The sequence below is a fragment of the Amblyomma maculatum genome, chromosome 10, assembly GCF_055883805.1.
Source record: "Amblyomma maculatum isolate TAMU_Amacu chromosome 10, ASM5588380v1, whole genome shotgun sequence".
Classification (NCBI taxonomy): domain Eukaryota; kingdom Metazoa; phylum Arthropoda; class Arachnida; order Ixodida; family Ixodidae; genus Amblyomma; species Amblyomma maculatum.
The window spans coordinates 64,384,117-64,403,148 of NC_139353.1; the positions used below are offsets into that span (position 1 = coordinate 64,384,117).

The window sequence follows — 19,032 nt, forward strand, 5'->3', positions numbered from 1 at the left end:
TCCCTTTAATCGAAACTCGACGGGGACAAGGAAATCTGTTTCATTTATTGGTAGTTTCATTTAAGGGTTGTGACCCCCAAAGAAACTGTGCAACATAGTTTGTTTCAGGTTGGCACGCCGCTGCTTCACTAAATAGGCATTCATCTTAGCTAGGCTGCACGTGTGCTCCAAGCAGCCCTCTCGCTCAAAGTACTGCTGGAGTACTTGAACTGCCTGGCTAGCCTCATTAGTCGACACTAGAGAGCTTTGATCGTTATGATGTTCGGCCTCCTCTTCACTGTCATTATTGTTGGCTTCGTCGACTTCCTTCAATATGTCAGTCAAGGTGCCCTCACGGCAGGTGACAGCATCATCATCAATAGCTTCATAATCATCCATGGTCACAGTGCCACACTTGGGAGCCAGTACACTAAAAACAGCTTGTGCTTCAGCAACTTCATTAGGTTCTTCTTGGTCAGCGGCCACTGCTTTGGAAAAGCCCGCATGATGAAAGCAACGTTGAATTGTTGTTTCCGTAACTTCATCCCACGAGTGAGCCAAAATGTGGATGGCAGAGAGGAGGTCTACGGTGTACTCTTTGCCGCTGTCCATACACAGCATCATCCTTTTCAGGACGTGGCGACGGAAGAACACTTTAACATTGCGAATCACGCCCTGGTCCATAGGCTGGAGTACTGCTGTCGTGTTCGCGGGAAGGAATTCCAGGTGAACTGAAGTCAGGTCTCGCACTTCACCATGCGCGGGGCAATTGTCAACAAAAAATACGACATTTCTGCCTTTTCTAGTGAACTCTGCGTCCCTCTGCCGCAGCCAGGTTTCAAAAATGGCCTGCGTCATCCAGGCCTTGGTATTCGCTTCATATAAAACCGGCAGGATTTTGACACCCTTAAAAACTCGTAGTTTCTTTGCTTTCCCGATAACGAGAAGCTTCAACTTCTCGGACCTGTCCATGTTCGCTCCCACAAGTACAGTAACACGGTCCTTACTGTGCTTACCCCCCGTGCACCTCTCACCTTTAAAGCTAAGAGTCTTGTTAGGCAGAAGCTTATAAAAAAGTGCCATTTCGTCCACGTTGAAGACGTCGCTCGGCTCGTAAATTGCAAGTAGGTCTTGAAGCTTTTGCTGCTGCCAGTCAGAGCAAACATCGTTGTCTACCATGGCACTTTCACCTGCTATTGTGCGGAAAACAAGGCCGTGGCGCTTCTTGAAACGGCTTAACCAGCCATCGCTGAATTTGAAGTCTTCAATTTCCATCTGCAGTGCAATGTCTCTTGCCTTCTCCTCCAAAATAGGCCCGGTCACTGGAAGATTGGAACTTCGAGCACGCTTAAACCACAGGAAAAGTGCCTTCTCGAGGTCCTCATGCTCGGCCAGACGCATCCTTTTCCTATCGGGGGCGAAAGCGCCGCTGTTGTATGCTTTTTCAATCTTGTCGCGATCCTTCACAATCCTTGAAAGCGTGCACTTTGGGATGCCATGCCTTTTCGCGATAGCAGTTTTCGACTCCTTGGCACACTTCACATCGTCAAGAATTTTCATTTTGGCCTTTAAAGACAACGCATTATGGGGACGCTTTCTAGCAGCTTCTTCCATATTACACGCCGGAAAGAAGTCACGAAACACGAAGTCACGGAACAGAGAGCAAAATGGCGCCCACACAACAACAAAAAACAAGGCGTGCAAGGTACTGGATTGGATTGGATTCTGGATATCGACATCAACAAAGACGACTCATGCACAGTTTCGGCTTCGTTTATCCGAGTTGCAAGCAAAATGGGGTTTCGATTGTCGAGCGCGACTCTGCACAGATTGTGTATGAAACCAATTACTTTTTTTGAAATTGTTTCATTTAAGAAGTGTTTTCGTTTATGCGGGTTTCGTTTAGCGCGCGTCCACTGTATGTACATGTCAGCTACCAGACATTGTTAATATGCCCCAGGGGCATAGTCATTTTGAGCACTACCACCTTTGTGGCGCTTTTTCAGAGCATGCTGCAAATTTTCTGCCGATGCACGCTTGCTTGTAGATGCAACGGACCGAAGCTTGTCCTTTTCTACCATACGCCGCACACTTCTCTTGCCAGGATTCAAACACAGCTCGTTCAAAATTCCTACCGAGGTCCTTTGGTACCCTATATTAAACTTCAAGACTGCTTCTGCAACTGCGGCCTCAACACTGAAGAGGGATGCGTGCCTTTCTTTTGGTGCCAGTGTCCATATGAGAGAGTGCAGGCTCTCATTATTATTTTGGGTTTTTCCCCTTGCACATCGCTCAAGGAGCTTCCTGTCAGAGAGGCGCTCATAAATTGGTCGCAATGCCTTGCATACATGACTAGGAAGGCTGTAGCGGTGCCTTGGGGCTGGCTCTCCTTTGGCACTGGCAGCATTTTGCCGGCACCAGGAACTTGAACCTGTTGGGCAAAGGCTGTGATCCGACTCCTGATCATTTGATGTCACATGATAATAGGTAGCCATCACCGCTTTTGCCATTTCTTCTATGTTGCCACTGTGGGACTTGAGTGCCCAGCCATAGTAAGAACTTAGCTTGTTGACTAGATCACCAGTTAGTCTGCCTTTACCACCAAGTGGTTCCGAGCCTGACCCTTTTTGTTTTAACAGCAGATTGCGGAGAGCTGTCCCCATCCGCTTTTGAACATGGTTAATGCCATCTTCTATGGTGACCTCAACATAGCCATACACTTGGTCATCTTTCAGGGCGAGGAAGGACCGGCTGTCGCCGTCTGACAGCCTGAGGTTGTGCTTCTGGAGCAATCTTCTAAATAGGATTAGGGCTGCTACTACTTCCATCTCACCAGCCTTTTTATCAGTATTTTTCTGGCAGACGTGGCTTGCTCTCCATTCTTGGTACGTGGGGTCGTCCACTTTCGGTCCCCGCTCACAACCTGCGCAAAAATTGCTCAGGACAACGTAGTCTAGGACAAGCCCCGTAAAAGCTCGATGACAGTGCCGACTCCGATGTGGGAAGAATGCCCACGAGTCATCCAAGTCCCATCGTAGGACACGGCTACGTTGCCAGGATTGTCAACGTTCAGTTCATTGCACAGCTTCCAGACTGACTCCGCGCATTCAACGGTCACTTTCTCGGCTGCACGCGTCGCGGCAGGCGTCAGCTTTTCTTTTACGTAGCTCTGCCACGTTTTCGTGTGCAGTCCACGATGGGAAATATTCATCGCGGCAAAGATGTCGTTGAATGCAGTCCGCCGGTTGCCGGTACTTTGCATCGCGCGCGCAGCCAGAATGTTCACAGCGAAAGGATTTACACTTTGCTTTCCGTCCACACGCGGCGAACTCCACGCCGATGCCTTGTCGCCGCAGTTGACACATGTCAAGAAAAGCTTGACAGCGAGGCCGCATTCGCGATCACCTCGGCCGATTTTAACACTCCCTCCACACGTTTTACACTTTGCACCGTCAAGAAGGCTGTTGATCGACTCGATGCAAATCACGGCGAAGCTCGTCTCATCAAGCGGGCAGATCACGGCATCGCTGGCGGCAAAGTCTGTCTTACGTTTCGTTGCTGGCGTTGAATCCAACTCCCGCAGTTTGGCGTCGGCTTTTCTCTTTTCACTTGCCAGATCGGAAGGCGTCAGAAGCGTTGTATCGTGACGAACGCGGCTGACGACGTCTGAAATGTGCTCGCTTGACGGGCCCGCTAGGCCTAGCTGATCCGTAGGTTCGTCGACACGGTCACTGGACGCAGGAATCTGCTCGTTTTCGGCGTCTCACAACACCAAAGCACCTTTCTTAGCATTGCCGATCGACGACTTTTTCCTGATTTTGCCGTATTTATGACGCATCGCAAACTTTCTCGTTGGCGTAGACATCGCTGCGAGATCTCCGAGGCGTTCGAGGCTGACAGCACTAGGCAAGATGGCGTCTAAGGGCACGGCTCCGACTGCCCTGCCGCGCGCAGCAGACGACGCGAGACGCGAACGGCCAATCACAGGGTCCCTTTTTTGTCACATGCACCGAAGCAACGAATAGGAACGTGTGCTGTGGCTTTTTTTCTTTTCTTTGTTTGTATCGAACCAATGAGCGAAACGAAGCGCAGGAGCGCGAAATTTGAAGGCGAAAAGCCACTCTTTCGAAAGAGACCAAGATCGCCGTGAGCGCGGCCGTGGAACGGAAGCTATACTTTTTTAAAAATGCGCTATTTTAGTGAAAACATCAGCTTGAAATGAGCCAGCCGACTTGTTATAAATTGATATTACGCCTCAAATATTGACACGAGAGGTGAGAAACTTGGTGGAATCAGAGAATAATAGTTGTAGATTCTAATACTTCAGTTTTCTAAAAATTGATTTTTGGGCGATTTTTCCGCCTTCAAGACCCGTGTCCCCCCTTAATCTGGTTTCGTTCTTCATTCTCTTTTTGGGTCTTCATGCGAAAACTGCATGTAACGAATAATCGCGGATATTTTACAGTTTCGTTATAACCAGATTTAACTGTATACTTTTGATGCTATCTCCTGTAGTGGCGGGGAGCGAACTTGGTACAGTGCCCATGATGGCTTGATTGCACAAGCCTAGTTCGATTTATCATGCCGCGCGGGCGGGCGTAGTCCACTGCCACAAAATCATTGGAACGCGCGACAGCTGCAAATGCCATTTGAAGCGAACAATGCAACAAGCTGGTGTCATGATCGCAGCTGACCGCATGCTTTCGTTGATTCACAAATGCAAAGATAGACGACTCTCGCAAAAAAACATCTGTTGCTTCTTAACGTCCGCAGCCGCCATACGCACGTTCAGCACGACGATACGAGACGCGCATCGCACGGCAGCCGCCGCACGCACAGGGTTCACAACCCACACTAGAGAAAGCGTCCGACGTTCTGTCTGACACGGTATGAGCTGGCTTGTCGGTGCATGTGTAATGCGTGCTGCTGCGAATGAAGACCAGAAAAAAGAGAGGAAGGAGAAAGAAAGGTCAGCAGAAGAATGGGCACACCCTTGCGCTTCGCTCTATCGAGCTTTTCCCCTCTCGTGAGCACCATGGCTGCATTGGCTGCGTCTGCTCCGCACCGGCCGTTGCCAGACCGATTCCCATTAGTTCCTTCATGCACGTGGCTTGCAAACGTCATGTGCTAGCGCACAGCAAACAATCCCCGCAGATGCGTGTGCCTTTGGGGAAAGGGAGTGGCGCTGCCCTAGACCAGCCGTTGCCGAACTGTTGCCTCTCGTTCATTCATGTCACGCAGCAAACAACCGAAGGTGATGTGATCGCCTTTGGGAAAGGCGTACCTTGCAATGCATGGTGCAGAGTTCAATACATCAGCGACCGGTAAAATTGAGTTCAATACAGTCGGCGACCGATTTTTCGGACACCTTTTCGGACACCCAATTTTTCGAACATGCTTGATTATTCGAATTTTTTCCCGGCCCCAGGACATACGTTATAAAGTCAATATATTACGCTGCTCAAAATTTTGGACACTCTAAGGAGGGCTATTCGATTTTTCGGACATTCCAAGCGTCAGCCGGGCCAACTGCCACACATTTTGAGCGGCGTCGCCGCCATCTTGTTTGTTTACTTTTTCCTCAGATAGCCTCGAAACCGGTGCCGGCCTTGCGTGCCGCTCCTTAGCTAAACATGCTGAATCGAGGCTATAATAGAGAGTTTTAGAATAGGGGGCCCCAAGCTTTGGGGCAACCAAAGAGCTTTGGCCGTCGAAATGCGCATGCGCAGAATGTAAGGTGCGCTTGGGGTCTTGGGTTAACGCTAGGGGCGGCCCCTATTTTTCGGAAATAGCGTTTGCCCCAAGCCGGCGTTGGGTCGCTTGGGTTACACGGCAACATGGCGGCGTCCGGCCAAGCGGCGGCTGCTCGCGTCGGCACACATTTGTCGTCACCTGTTAGCACGGAAGAGGAGCGTGGTGCAGACAAGTATTCATGACTTTTTCCGGCCTCAAACTGAGCAATAGGCAATAAATTGAGCTTTTTTGGTGCACATTTGTTTTTTCGGACTGCCCGATTTTTCGGACATTTTCGTGATCCTTTGAGAGTCCGAAATATCGGTCGTCGACTGTATACGACGCAGATTTCCTATACTTTTACGTGGGATTTTCAAGCGGATATTCTGTAAGTTGGATATACCCAAAATTCGTATTATCTGGTTTCGATATGCCCGAGTTCGACTGTATTGCCTTATTGCAATCCTCCTTGACACAGGTGACAATACACCACTTGTTGTCAGACAGGTGGTGCAGTGGACCTTTACGATAGAGTGCAGATATCAGAAATTTTGTTTCCAGGTCTATAACTTGCTTTTTTCTTTTTCATGTGATAACATATAAACCTCGTTGACTGAAGAAGGCATCGCTGCAATTGCTATAACTCAGAACTGAGAAATGCCTGGTTATATCAAAACTCTCATGCAACCATTGCTTTGTGCAGTGCCCGGGATGGTGTCACACCATTTCACTTCCTGGTTAATGCCTCAATTCGCGGAATGAAAAGGCAGTGTTTGAAGGTGCTATCGCTACGCTTAAGGTGAAGTTTAGGCATCTTTGGAATTTTTTCCCCGCAAATCTTAGGAATGAAAAATGCTGAATTAAGTAAAAGCTAGCAGAGTCACACTCTGAAGAAGCACATATTCAATTTTCAGTACAGTCTTTCCAGCATAGCGAAAGCAAGCAAGTGAAAGAAAAAATAATAATAAAAGTTCGGTGAAAAGGAACAGATTAGACACAGCCTACTCACTTGTGAGAGCACAAATTGGACATTCCACACACCCGTGACTCTAATGGGCTGTACGGTCCGCGCAATTTGACCTGCAAAACAAGGGACAAATTTTCAGCACTTTCTGGACTACCACCACAAAACTGTTGTGACATGCAGTAAATACAGTCACCGCTTCTGACGTGCAGACTTCGCACAAAAACACCTGTGCACCTCTCACGCACGGTAAATTGTCGTTAATCCGCCCAAGAAATGTAAAAAAAAAGAAAAGGCCTTATTCAAGAAAACCACGGCGGGAGGAGAAGGGAAGAGAGACTGTGTTCTTCAAAAGTCATTACAAAAAAGTGCGGTGTAAGTAAAGTGGTTGTGTGAAATGCAGTATGGGATTGCTTAGCAGAACAAAGCACTGTCGTGGCAACAGTGCCACACTGCGCATTTAAGGGGGGACGCGACCTTTGAAAACCGAAAAATCGCGAAAAAGTCGATTTTTGGAAGATTATATATTCCGGTAGTATGTCTTATAAACTATCATTTCTGTAATTATCAATGTCCAACTCGCCGTAGAAATACTCGAAATTAATTATTTAACAAGCGGCGGCAGCCGCGGAGCAGCGAGCAAGCGCCGAAAATTCCCAAACTTCGCGCGCGCACCATTCCTCTCCCGCCGAACTGAGCGCCGCCATCTTGGTCTTGTTTTGTTTGTGAATTCTTGCGCTTTCTTCTGCCACCCTCGGCGGCGGCGACGGCGGCGCGGTCGAGGCGTGGCTTGCTACCGATTGAGAGCCTCGTGACGGCTTTCAAGTTTCCCGCGCTCGAATTCAAGGCTGCGATTGGGCAAAAGGCGCGCTCCGCGAGAACGCGGGGGATCGGCCGACTACTATTGGCTGCTGCGGCCGCTGACGCGTCGGTCTCCGCCTCCCAGCGTCGTCTGCTACGGCTCTTTGTTTGCTGTTATAGTGAACTAGAATACTTTCTAGTGGCGCGAATGGGACGATAATGGGCGCCTCTTGCACTCCGAACGCCACTGACCGCCGCTGGTGGCGCTGTAGTTACGTTTACTAGTACCGCACGCACGTGCGCCAAGGGAAGTCGTGGGTTTGCGCTCCGTGTAGCCTGCACATTTTTGCGATTTTGTCCTTGCAATTTCCCTTGTGCCATCCATCCCGGTAACTAGGACACCTCTGCTCTTCGCAAGCCTCATGCGAAGTTCGAAATGGCCAGGAGAAAGACGGATTCGCGCTGTTTTGCTCCGGGATGCCGAAGCGGCTATCCGGGTGCTCCCAAGGCTTCTTTGTTTGCTGCTCCGAGGGACGACGAACGTCGGAGAAAGTGGGAACGGAGCTTGCGAAGGCAGGACAAGCCTCTCACAGAAACATCAGCAGTGTGTGAACACCATTTCGAGCCGTATCTCATTCTGCGTGACTATGTTCATATAGTCAACGGCAGCGAAGTACGGATACCACGTGGAAAGCCGTCGCTGGTACCTGATGCGGTGCCTACACTCTTGCCGGGTTGTCCGGCTTATCTTTCAGTCAAGCCTGTGAAGCCAAGGCTGAAGCGAAAAATACCAGCTTCAACAAACTCATCCACAAGTAAGAAACAGCGCCAGGATTCTCTAACCAATGCAGTGGACGACAACAATCAAATTGATGCGGAATCATCGGGAACTGAACAGTTCACGACTGGTGAACTTCACAGTTTGGAATTGCCATCACCGTACTGGTGCAGATTTCAGTACGATGGTGCATCAAGCCTAGGTTTTGCAACTACAAGCATACAAAGGAGCCCCAGGCTTGAGGTTGTGCATGACAAGGTTGTTTTGTTTGTTGCTGCTGAATGTCAAGTGTGCGCACAAGTGTTCGTTCGAGGTGCTCTGTGTAACGACACTATCGTGTGTTCAATGGCAGAAGCGGCGAGTGTGCTGCAAGAGACTGAGGAAATTTTAATCTGTAAGGGAGGCATGCTGACGACAGACTTCAACCAAATATTGGAGTGCCTGACAGAGAAGCTGCGAGCCACATGTACTGTGTTAGAGCGTGGTGTTTTCAGCACAGAATGTGAAGGAAAAGTCTCTAGAGAAGGTAATTTCGGCTTTTTGGCCTTTTTAAATATAAGTACACTAATACTTTGTTTATTTCCTGTTATGCATGTGATTTTATGCCCAAACATTTGCATTTGCAGGAACTGCTTGTGGAGAATGCAAGACTCTTCGAAAGTACCTCATTACAAGGAAGTCACAGACTGCACGCATCAAGGTGAACTCCTCAGCAAAAAAATCATTTTCATTGCGCCTCAAGCTGGAGAAGGAAAGAATAGCTCGTCTGAGAAGCCGTGCCACTTCCATGGAAGAGCAGCTTGCAGCAATGGTGGAAAAGAACAAAAAGATTGCTGAGGAAGACTGATGCCAGAATTGCTACGCTTCCTTCTAAACAGCGTGAGGCCATACAACACATATTTGAAACAGCATCCCGCAAAAGCCCGAAGGGCATGAAGTACTCGCCACAATGGGTCCTGGAATGCTTAGTTATGAAGATGAGAAGCGCAAAGCTGTATGATCACATGAGGAAAGAAAAAATACTTGCTTTGCCCAGTAAAACAACACTTCGCAAATATCTGAAGTGCTATAAAGCAGGCTTTGGATTTAATGGCAAAGTTTTTGACGTGCTGAAAGAAGCAACTAGCACTATGGACAAATTTCATCTGCATGGAGGCCTCATAGTCGATGAGATGAAGCTCTCTGAACATCTCTCCGTCACCTCTGCTGGCCACATAGATGGCTTTGTGGACCTGGGTCCATTTACATCTGATGAAAACAAGCATGTGGTTTGTGACCATGGCATGGTGGTGATGTTTGTTCCGTTTGTGGGGAAGTGGACACAGGTACTTGCGGCTTTTGCAACAAGAGGCAATATCAAAGGCAGCTTGCTCGCCAAGATTATGGTTGAGGCTGTCATACTGACAGAAAAAGCGGGCTTGAAAGTCGACTTCATAACCTCAGATGGAGCGACGTGGAATAGGAAGATGTGGGCCCTCATGGGAGTCAGGGCATCACTGACCAGTACTAAGTGTGGTGCTCCCCATCCTGTGGACTCAAAGAGGCGGCTCTATTTTATGTCCGACTTCCCACACCTAATCAAGTGCTTGCGCAATGGCCTGCTTAGCCATGATTACTTGGTTCCAAAAGGACGGGTACGGGTAAGTGTTTTTCCCGTATATCATATACCAAATATCTCTCTGCATGTATAATGCTCCTTTCATTTATGATGCATATCATACCAAAACAAATTTTCTGTGCATTGCAGGTCTCCTTGAAAGTTGTACGCAGAGCTGTGGCATTGGATGGGAACAGTGTGACCCTGCAGGCGCTGCATGGCATTACCACAAGCCATACAAACCCAAACAACTTTGAGAGGATGCGGGTCTCTTTGGCTTTCCAGCTGTTCAGCGACAAAGTTGTCAAGGGCATGTACCTATACAGGGAAAAGATTGAAGAGTGGTGCGGTGACATTTCAGCAACATTGCATTTCTTTGAGTAAGCACTTCAAGATATTTTAGCGCTTCGCAATAGGCCTTTCAAGTGTGAGCAATGGTTGTGTTTATCTTTCTGATATAGCAGTCCAAACTTTATTTTGTTGTCTTGATTACGCAGGAGCATCCGTGACCTCGTGCTGCTAATGACGTCACGGTTTCCTGCTGAGGCATTGAGATTTTCATCTCCATCTGAGGACAAGCTAAGGAACATGCTGGTGCTGCTTGATGCGTGGGAACGTCACACTAAAGGGCAACGTGGTTTCCTCAGCCAGTCCACTGCCACAGGGCTCAGAGTTACTATCTCAAGCATACTATCATTGCTTAAATACCTCTGTGAAGAAGTAGGTTTTAAATACCTCTTAACCAGCAGGACAAGCCAAGACCCAATTGAACACCTTTTTGGCATTGTGCGACAGTCTTGTGGATGCAATGCGCATCCGACGCCACAGCAGTTTATTATTGCTGTAAACTGTCTGTCGTTCGGCAGTCTTGCTCACTCTGTTTCAAAAGGAAATTGTGAGCCTGGAATACTCAGTTCCCTTTTAGGTCCTGGAGTGAATCAGCATAGCTGTCCTTCTGGCAAGCAGCAGCTTGTTGATATGTGCCTTGATGTGGGCAATATTGATGCTGCACAGAATTTAGTGCTCCGTGCAGATTCTGACCATTCAGCCTGTGTTGTGGCATCAAGTGATAGCCGACTTATATTTTATATAGCTGGCTATGTAGCCAGAAAATGCATTTTGAAGACGAACTGCGAAAAATGCCTTAATCTTCTTTTGCTGAGCAAAGAAAAATCGCAGGTATTAAACTTGGCGAAGTTTACTCATTTGAAGAACAATGGAGGGCTTTTGTACCCTTCAAGTGTTCTTTACACGTTTGTGTCTGAGCTTGAGAAGGCATTTACAACCTGCTTCAGCCTAAATGAACTTCATGCAGATAGTATCTTGGATGTGCTAAGTATGCTCCAGGCCAAGCAAACCTACCAGCTCGGATGCTCTGACCATTTTCAAAGTGTTGCAGCAGAAATGACGGCTTTTTATTTGACTACTCGCATGCACTTTTTTACAAAAAGTATTAACAAGAACAATGACAAGAGACGCCAAGCTTCGAAGCACCTGAAGTTGAGCAGATGCTCTTAGGGCTGACTATGAAATGACCGTGGTCAGTAATTTCACAAAGAACTCGTTGGTGAATTCTGTCCCATGCCCTCAAATGAAATAAAATAGCAGGGGAAAGCCTTCTCATGTGCGTAAACAAAACTGCACTGACCTCATGTATTTTTTGCATGTTATGCATGACACCAAGGCATGAAAGAATTTAAGCACCTGGCTTGCAGCAATGGTTTATAGTAGATATTGCTGCTGTGAACTATGAATAATGGTAACACCACAGAATATCTCCGGAGAGCTAGTTTCAAAAAACGTTTTTTTTTTTTTGACCAATATCTGTCAAAAAACAACATCCTGTAGTGAACAGAAGAGAATATCCACAGAATATCGTCGGATGGCTCGTTTAAAAAACGTAGTTTTTTTTTTTTTTTCTTGACTACTTTCTGTCAATAAACAACATCCTGAAACTGCTCCTCACTTTTCCATTTCGTAAATTTCTTAATGCTACGCAGATCTCGCGCTAAAGTCAGTATTTCCTGGTTACCAGTGCATACCGAACAGCGCAGTTTACTATTCATCCTTATTTGGCTAAAGGAAAGTTACTGCGACGCGCAAGGCTGAACAGATATGTGAGAATCCGTGCATGCGCACAGTGCCTGGCCACTCTGCTACCAGTCTGCTGCTGACAGTTGAGTTTTCTCTTTAATAAAGCGGGCTCTGCAGGGCTCAGAAAGTTACATAAGCACAGAACTCATCCCGCATGAGCCGTAGCAGACGCCAGCGAAATAAGAGCGCTTTCGCACTAGTGCAGCCGCGAAAAAAAACAGTAATTTCGAATTAAAAGCCAAACTTCTGACATAGGTGGAGGTCTACATACATCAGCACAGGGAAAAATAAGCACTTATTACTATATATACGCGCAAAAGTATCGATACTATGTCGCACTATTGCAAGAAAGCATTAAAAAGTTGACTAGAAGATGGTGCAGTTGCGCCACCTGGCGGCGTCAATAAGAAACGGCGTGCCCCAGCGGCGCCGTTCGCGCCACTAGAAAGTATTCTAGTTCACTATATTTGCTGTCGTTGGCTTCGCCATTTTTGCGATCGCCGGATTTACGATCTCTCGTCGTGCCCTCTGAATGGTTTCGTGCAACGTGTTAAACGTTGCGTGGTCGCTCACGATGCCTCGAGGTGCGACACGCATTCAGTGCAGACTTGGCTAGCTTTTTTTTTTCTTTTTTCGTTACGGCGCTTATACCGCGGAAGATAACCCGGGAAGTCGCTTGTCGCGTTTGGGCCGCTCCTCGTTCCTCTGGCGAGATGCCGCGATAGATAAACCGGGAAACCGCTTGCTGCGTCTGCGCCGCCCACCACGCTAGGGCGAAATGCCGCGGGGGAATCGGGAATGCCGATTGTCGCGGCTTGCAGAGCTCAGGATCGACGGATCTCAGCATGTGGAAAGTGGTCCGCGGCACCAAGGCGTTCGCTGTAGCCGATCGGCTAGTCGCACAGATGTTCGCTGCAGCCGAGATCGACGGAGCGCCATAGCCCTAATGTATATTTTGACGGCCGCACCGGACTTGTTCGTGATAATTGCGAGTGTTCGTCTTAAGTGGGGCCGTTATAAGTGGGCTCGACTGTACCTGAATAAATTTTTGAGGGCTAGGCAAGCCCATGTATTCAAAATATTATGTCTGGAATTTGTCATAATTAATTTGGTTAATCAACATAGGTCTAATTGATAACAAAAAATCCAATTCTATGCTATTTTTCAGCAAGAAAATTTAGAAAAAGGGCTTTGTCTTGCCCTGAGGAACCTATCTAGGAATCAGCATGGCAAATTGCACAATGCCAGCGCCTTTCACAATTTCTCCAGGCTTGATATAAAGGACCTACTCAAACCAGTTTGATATGCTTCTGTAACTTGAGAACTAGCGTGCACAATTCTATGAAACTTGGTGGTATTTCATTTGTTAATGTCATGAGCCTGTCTTGAAAATTTCATCATGATAACTTGAGAAACAAAAAAGTTATTGTTCTCTCAACCTTTGAGAGCCGTTTTCTCAGAATCAATTTTTTGCACGGTGTGGCTGCTAGGGAAAGTCATAGCTCAAGAACCGCTTATTGAATTTTCATGAGGTTTTTTTTGTTATATACCTAAGTAAAATTCTGAGGGCAAGACAATTCGTTTTTTTCAAAATATTTCGTGTGTAATTAGGGGCAGTCAATTAAAATATCGTTAAGTCAGGTGTAAATTTGAACACTAAATTTGGGGCTGTACTAAAATTTTTCAGAGGAAATTTGGAAAAAGGGAATTGTCTTGCCCTGGGGAAACTATCCAGAAATGACCATAACGAATTTCACACTGCTAGCACATTTTGCAAATTCTCCAGGCCCGCCCCTAGGGACCTATGTAAACTATCTTGATATACTCCTCTAACTTGAGAACCGATGAGCCCAGCTCCATGAAACTTGGTAGTTCTTCAAATGTGTGTACTATGAGCATACCCTGAAAATTTCATTCAGATACCTCAAGAAATAAAAAAGTTGGAGTTCAAGGGTAGCCTCCCCCCTTAAGGCAGCATGCACCGGCCAAGATTACAAGACAGCCAGGTGCTGAGTATGTGCCTGCTTCAGGCACTCTGTCATACATGCCACATTGTGCATTTAAGGCCGCATGCACTGGCTAAGATTGCAAGACAGCCAGGTGCTGAGTATGTGCCAGCTTCAGGCACTCTGTCATATATGCCACATTGCACATTTAAGGCCGCATGCACTGGCTAAGATTGCAAGACAGCCAGGTGCTGAGTATGTGCCAGCTTCAGGCACTCTGTCATACATGCCACATTGCGCATTTAAGGCCGCATGCACTGGCTAAGATTGCAAGACAGCCAGGTGCTGAGTATGTGCCAGCTTCAGGCACTCTGTCATACATGGTTGCTGATCGTCGAAGAAGAGATAGACCAAATTTTAGAGAGAACAGGCTTATTTATATGATGAGCACTGAAGCGGAGAACTTCCGGCCTTGTTTTTTTTTTCCTGTGCACCTGTGCCTGGGTGGAAATTATACTTTTTATTTAATGCTTAATCAGTAGTCAGTTCAGTTTAATCCCATGCACGGCCTTAACAAAATGGCACATTCTCTCCTCTAACCGACAAGGTGCTGACCCAGAAATAGTGATGACGGGCTCGTAAATAAGTGTGGTTATCGTTCAAGATCGGTTACATATCGCATCACCCATGCAATTTAATCGTCGCACAAGGAAGCCGAGGAGGAGATAAGGTGCACTTTTAAAGACGCAAACATGCTGGCGCCGCTGTGTGTGATTTGAGAGACATAGCTGTCTGTGACCAGCTGATTTCCCGAAAACAAAAATGGGGTCACTGCTACTGACGCTCATCGACTTGATCGAGAGCACGCAGCCCCATGCTGCCGAGTCCAGGGTGGTTTATGCGGCATGAACTCACTAGCGGTCGAAATCTTCAGTCAATCTGGCCCAAGCCTTTCCCTTTTTCTGAAACCACATCGAAGTGTATACATCGTTGCACATTCACTTCAAGTATGACTAACTCCAAGCGTGAATTTGCCACCTAGAACTGGTGAAGCGCAAACAAGCAGGGGTGCGTGCGTGCGCAAGACAGCTTTCTTTCACGACAGAAATCCAAGCGTACGCAAAGAGAGTTGGCTCTACAGTCAGAGCGTGCATGCTCAAGCAGTTTCAAAAAACGCGAGTATGCGCAAAGCGAGTTGGCTCCGTGTGCAGACGACGCAAAGACACAAAGTCTATATGCAAGCTATTCACTCTGCTTGATAAAGTATGCAGCATTGTCCGGAGAGAACACTGTTCAATGGCAACGGCACCCTGTGATGCTTTGGTCCTTTCTAGCGGTTGAAAGGGACGCAGTCAACAGCCTACCTTGCGTGTTGAAGATTTCGGTGGCCCAATGTCAAGTTTGGAAGAGTCCAGCTCCTCCGCCAGATCCGTGGAGGATGGTTCGAGAGGCTCCGTTACCACTGACTGGTAGTAGGACACCACCCGCTCCCGCAGTTGGTGGTTTTTCTGCGCACCGAGACACATAGCAACATCAGATTGGTGCATGTTGAACTCTCTCGACATTATTGCTAGGCCTGACATTACTCGGCACCAAGGCTAGATGGGAGACACGGTGGCGCATTATCGGGCAACAGTGCGAATGTGGTTGTCTACAGTACGCCTCTCTTTCACCCACGTCTCTCGCACAGCTCTGTAACAATGCTTTGCATCACAGCCACAGCAGTGAAAAGCACTTTGGAATGAGCCGTCAAAACAATAACAAAACAACACCGCTTGACACAACTAAGCAAGTAAAATCAGTCGTGCACCTCATTAAATTGAAATTTTGCAACATCGAAATTGGCCACCTTACGACAGAGAGCCCCCCAGAACGTTCCACACAAATTTCAGAGGAAAAGCCTTGAATTGTGTTGTGCCTTATGACGTGTATGGTTGCTAGTATTATTACAGTCGAGCCTCGCTATAACAAACATGGATATAGCAAATTATTGGATAAAACGAAATAAAATTAGTTTGGTTGGTCTATGGTTTATTTCTATGGGAGTTCTTTCTGTATAACGAAAGAAAAATTTCAATATTTGACGCTAGATCGGTTATACGGAAGCAATTCTTATGCATTAAAATGACAAAAATGCGTACAGGAGCCGGGAAAAAAACATCAAAAACAGAACTTTTCAATCATTTGAATCGCCCACCGCAGAAGTTTACTTAAATCGCCCGCGTGCTCACGTGCCGCGTCGTCCACTGGCAGCAATAAAAACTAGCCCTAACGACTTATCGCCTTCGAGATCACACCCCCGCGCGCGGTGATCTCGGACGTCATGAACGCTATGGTGCCATGGCCGGACTCGAGCGCCGCCGCCGAAGTGTGATCGCCTGCACGTTCGCCTGCCCCGTCATCTAGCGGTGGCGACAAAAACTTGTGCCAATAGCCCGTGGCCTCCGAGATCACACCTCCACGCGCGGTAATCTCAGAGGTCATGAACGGCCATGGCCAGACTCGAGCGTCACCGCCGCTGCTGCTCGAGTCCGGCCATGCAAAGGCTGACAGGCATATGACTGGCATGCCATCACCATTGCCTCGTGATGGCATGAGCCCCTGCTGCGCCTCAGCCACTGCGACCGACCCATGCGTGCGCGCTGCACTCCCCGAGTCCTTTGGCTCCGTCGCGCAAATCAGAGCTGGGTGGGTTCATTATGTGAGCGAGTTCGTAACGCGACTAAATACGATACATTTAGTGTAACACAAATGGTTCTTGCCAGTTTTTTCGGGGCCATTCGATAAATCGAACATCGGATAATTCAAACTTTTTTCCCGGTCCTGTGATGTTTGAATTAACGAGCTTTTACTGTACTTTGTTATAATGAGGTTCGATTGTATTATTATTATGCGTGTGATGGGGATGATACGGACATATCTTTCTGGAAATTCACCATCATCAGCATTCGGCGCCCAGTTCGGGCAGGATTGCAAACGACTGACATTTTGCCAGAACTGTGTTTTGTCTCCCTGGCTGCATGTTGCGCAGAGGCTCGTGCCACCTAGTGGTTTTCTCCAACACTACGGTCACGACCCTCACTCATGCTGCCGCAGATGGCGCAGCAGGCACTGTGCTCTCTTCATCTGTTTTCTGATGCAGAATTACGGGCCTCGCTCTCAAGTTTTAGAGTGTGACATCAAGATGACACCACGATGCCTCGGCAAGACGTCAACCCGTGAGGAAACGCGGAATCAACCAATGATCAACAGGGTGCCGCCCCGGGTCGTTTATTTTCACGGCAAGAGGTTTATCCTCACATCAAGGAGCTGTTTGCTAAACTTTTTTATAGATTTAGTTATGTCAATAAATTAACTTATGCTTAAACTAGCTTCGGCTATTGGCTCAACATTTTATACAATTTGTACATTTTATTGAAATAAATGATTGATTGATTGAAATTCTTCAAGACGCTGCAATTCAAGTTCGTCATAAAAAAAATCAAGCAGCTACAGTTTTGCAATTGAATGGTCTCGTGGGTAACTTCTGTCACAATTAGGGCACTCTGGCAGAGGTAAACAAACCGTACAAATGATGCCCTTCAGTAAAACAGGTGATTCCACAACTAGTTCCTGCTTTTTGCGCATCGTCTGAAGTCAAGGTACTGTGTGGTGGTTCTAAAGGTGTGGAGAAATCTGATCGAAAGGAGTGCAATCGGGGCTCTGTTTATCTTTCTCTAGGAAACAGAAACAAAAGAAAGATTGACCACGGAGCATGCTCCGTTGAGCAAGATAAACTTTTATGGTCAAACGAAAGTCTTACACACAAATTCTTCAGTTAGAACGAGCATAGGAAAAAGCAATGTGGCAGAGCGTACACTACCAGCCTCGCTCGTTTTTGTTTGTTTTGTAATGTATGTCGCCTTCGCCGCCGCATTCTGATTTGGGTGCACTGAAGAACGCCTACCCTTCAGTGCACCATCTTTGCAGATGAGTTCAGCCATTAGACGCACACACTTGCTCCCGTTGGTTATGACAGGCCAATGATCAGCGAAAACTTAAAATCCTCCAGAAAAAAAAAAAAAGAAAAAAAAAAAAAAAAAAGAAGAAGAAGAGATCGGAGTGCGCGTGATATTTACTGTCGCGGTACCGACAGAGCGTTTGACTGCGAGCTCCATCGCACTTCATTGGCGAATTCTTTGCATGACCATTCCGCTTTCGCATTTTCAAGTCGAAATAGGCGTCAGAACAGCTCGCCGGACAAGTAGAACGCATTCTCACACACCGTCCATCATTGCTCAAGTCGGCATTGCCGCTTCAAGCACCACAGCCACCATGGACGTCGCTGCCATTTTCGCTCTAAAACGTTTTAGACCGCTTCATCATGCTCTACAAAAATAGTCTATAACCACGGGAATAATTAGGTGCATGACGTCCTCTGTTTTTTCACTTCCACAATGCAATCGCAGCATCCCGTGACGCAACTTTTCAAGATGGCGACGGCGGCTAAGGGGGGCGGGCGTTTTAGAGCGCTCTCAATTGTAGAGTGGTTCGTAATTTGGCCCCTGGTGCATGCTTTGGTAACTGTTTCGCTCAACCTTTCGCGCTCGCAGCACAACTTTTCCCACTAGTTCATTTCGAGGCACCAATGAAGTGTCACTACACTGAAAGTGCAATAAAATTTACTCCCTTATACAGTGAAAGCTCGTTAATTCAAACCTCGATAACTCGAATTTTCGAATAATTCGAACTACACTACTTGGTCCGGCCAAGCTCCATAGAGATCTGTGTATAAGAAAGCCCGTTAATCCGAACGCGAGTCGGTTCCGCTACGGATAATTCGAACTACGCGCCGCCGCGTCTGGGCGGCTTGGCGCACATCAGGCGGGAAAAAAAAAGTAAAAAAACACCTCCGCGATCGGTAGGCATAATTAGAGGCTGCGCACGTCCAAAACGGGGATAGAATAAGGAGCCAGGTAAAACCATGGAATAGTGGGTAAAACTTAAATGGCGCCATGACCGGCGTGGCGGCCGGCGGCATTGAAGGGAGGGGACGCGGCCGCGGCAAGGTCAGTGCATGGCCACGCGGCGGCGGCTGCCTGCTCTCTCTTCTCCGTAGCTCGCAACTAAATACTCGTTAATTCCAACCCTGTTAATTTGG

At 47.5% G+C, this 19,032-nt stretch overlaps 1 protein-coding gene across 3 annotated transcripts in view; it reads right to left on the bottom strand.

Moving 5' to 3' along the window:
- The window catches only part of spn-E (tudor domain containing 9 protein spindle E), a 153,491-nt gene that overhangs the window by 28,759 nt on the left and 105,700 nt on the right, over positions 1 to 19,032 (bottom strand). For all 3 annotated transcript variants that reach the window (XM_084582928.1, XM_084582930.1, XM_084582929.1), the window contains exons 28-29: positions 15,257 to 15,400; positions 6,722 to 6,792 (exon numbers count right to left, since the gene is read on the bottom strand). In XM_084582928.1, coding sequence (XP_084439054.1) covers positions 6,722 to 6,792; positions 15,257 to 15,400 — 215 coding nt within the window. The remainder of the gene's footprint in view (positions 1 to 6,721; positions 6,793 to 15,256; positions 15,401 to 19,032) is intronic.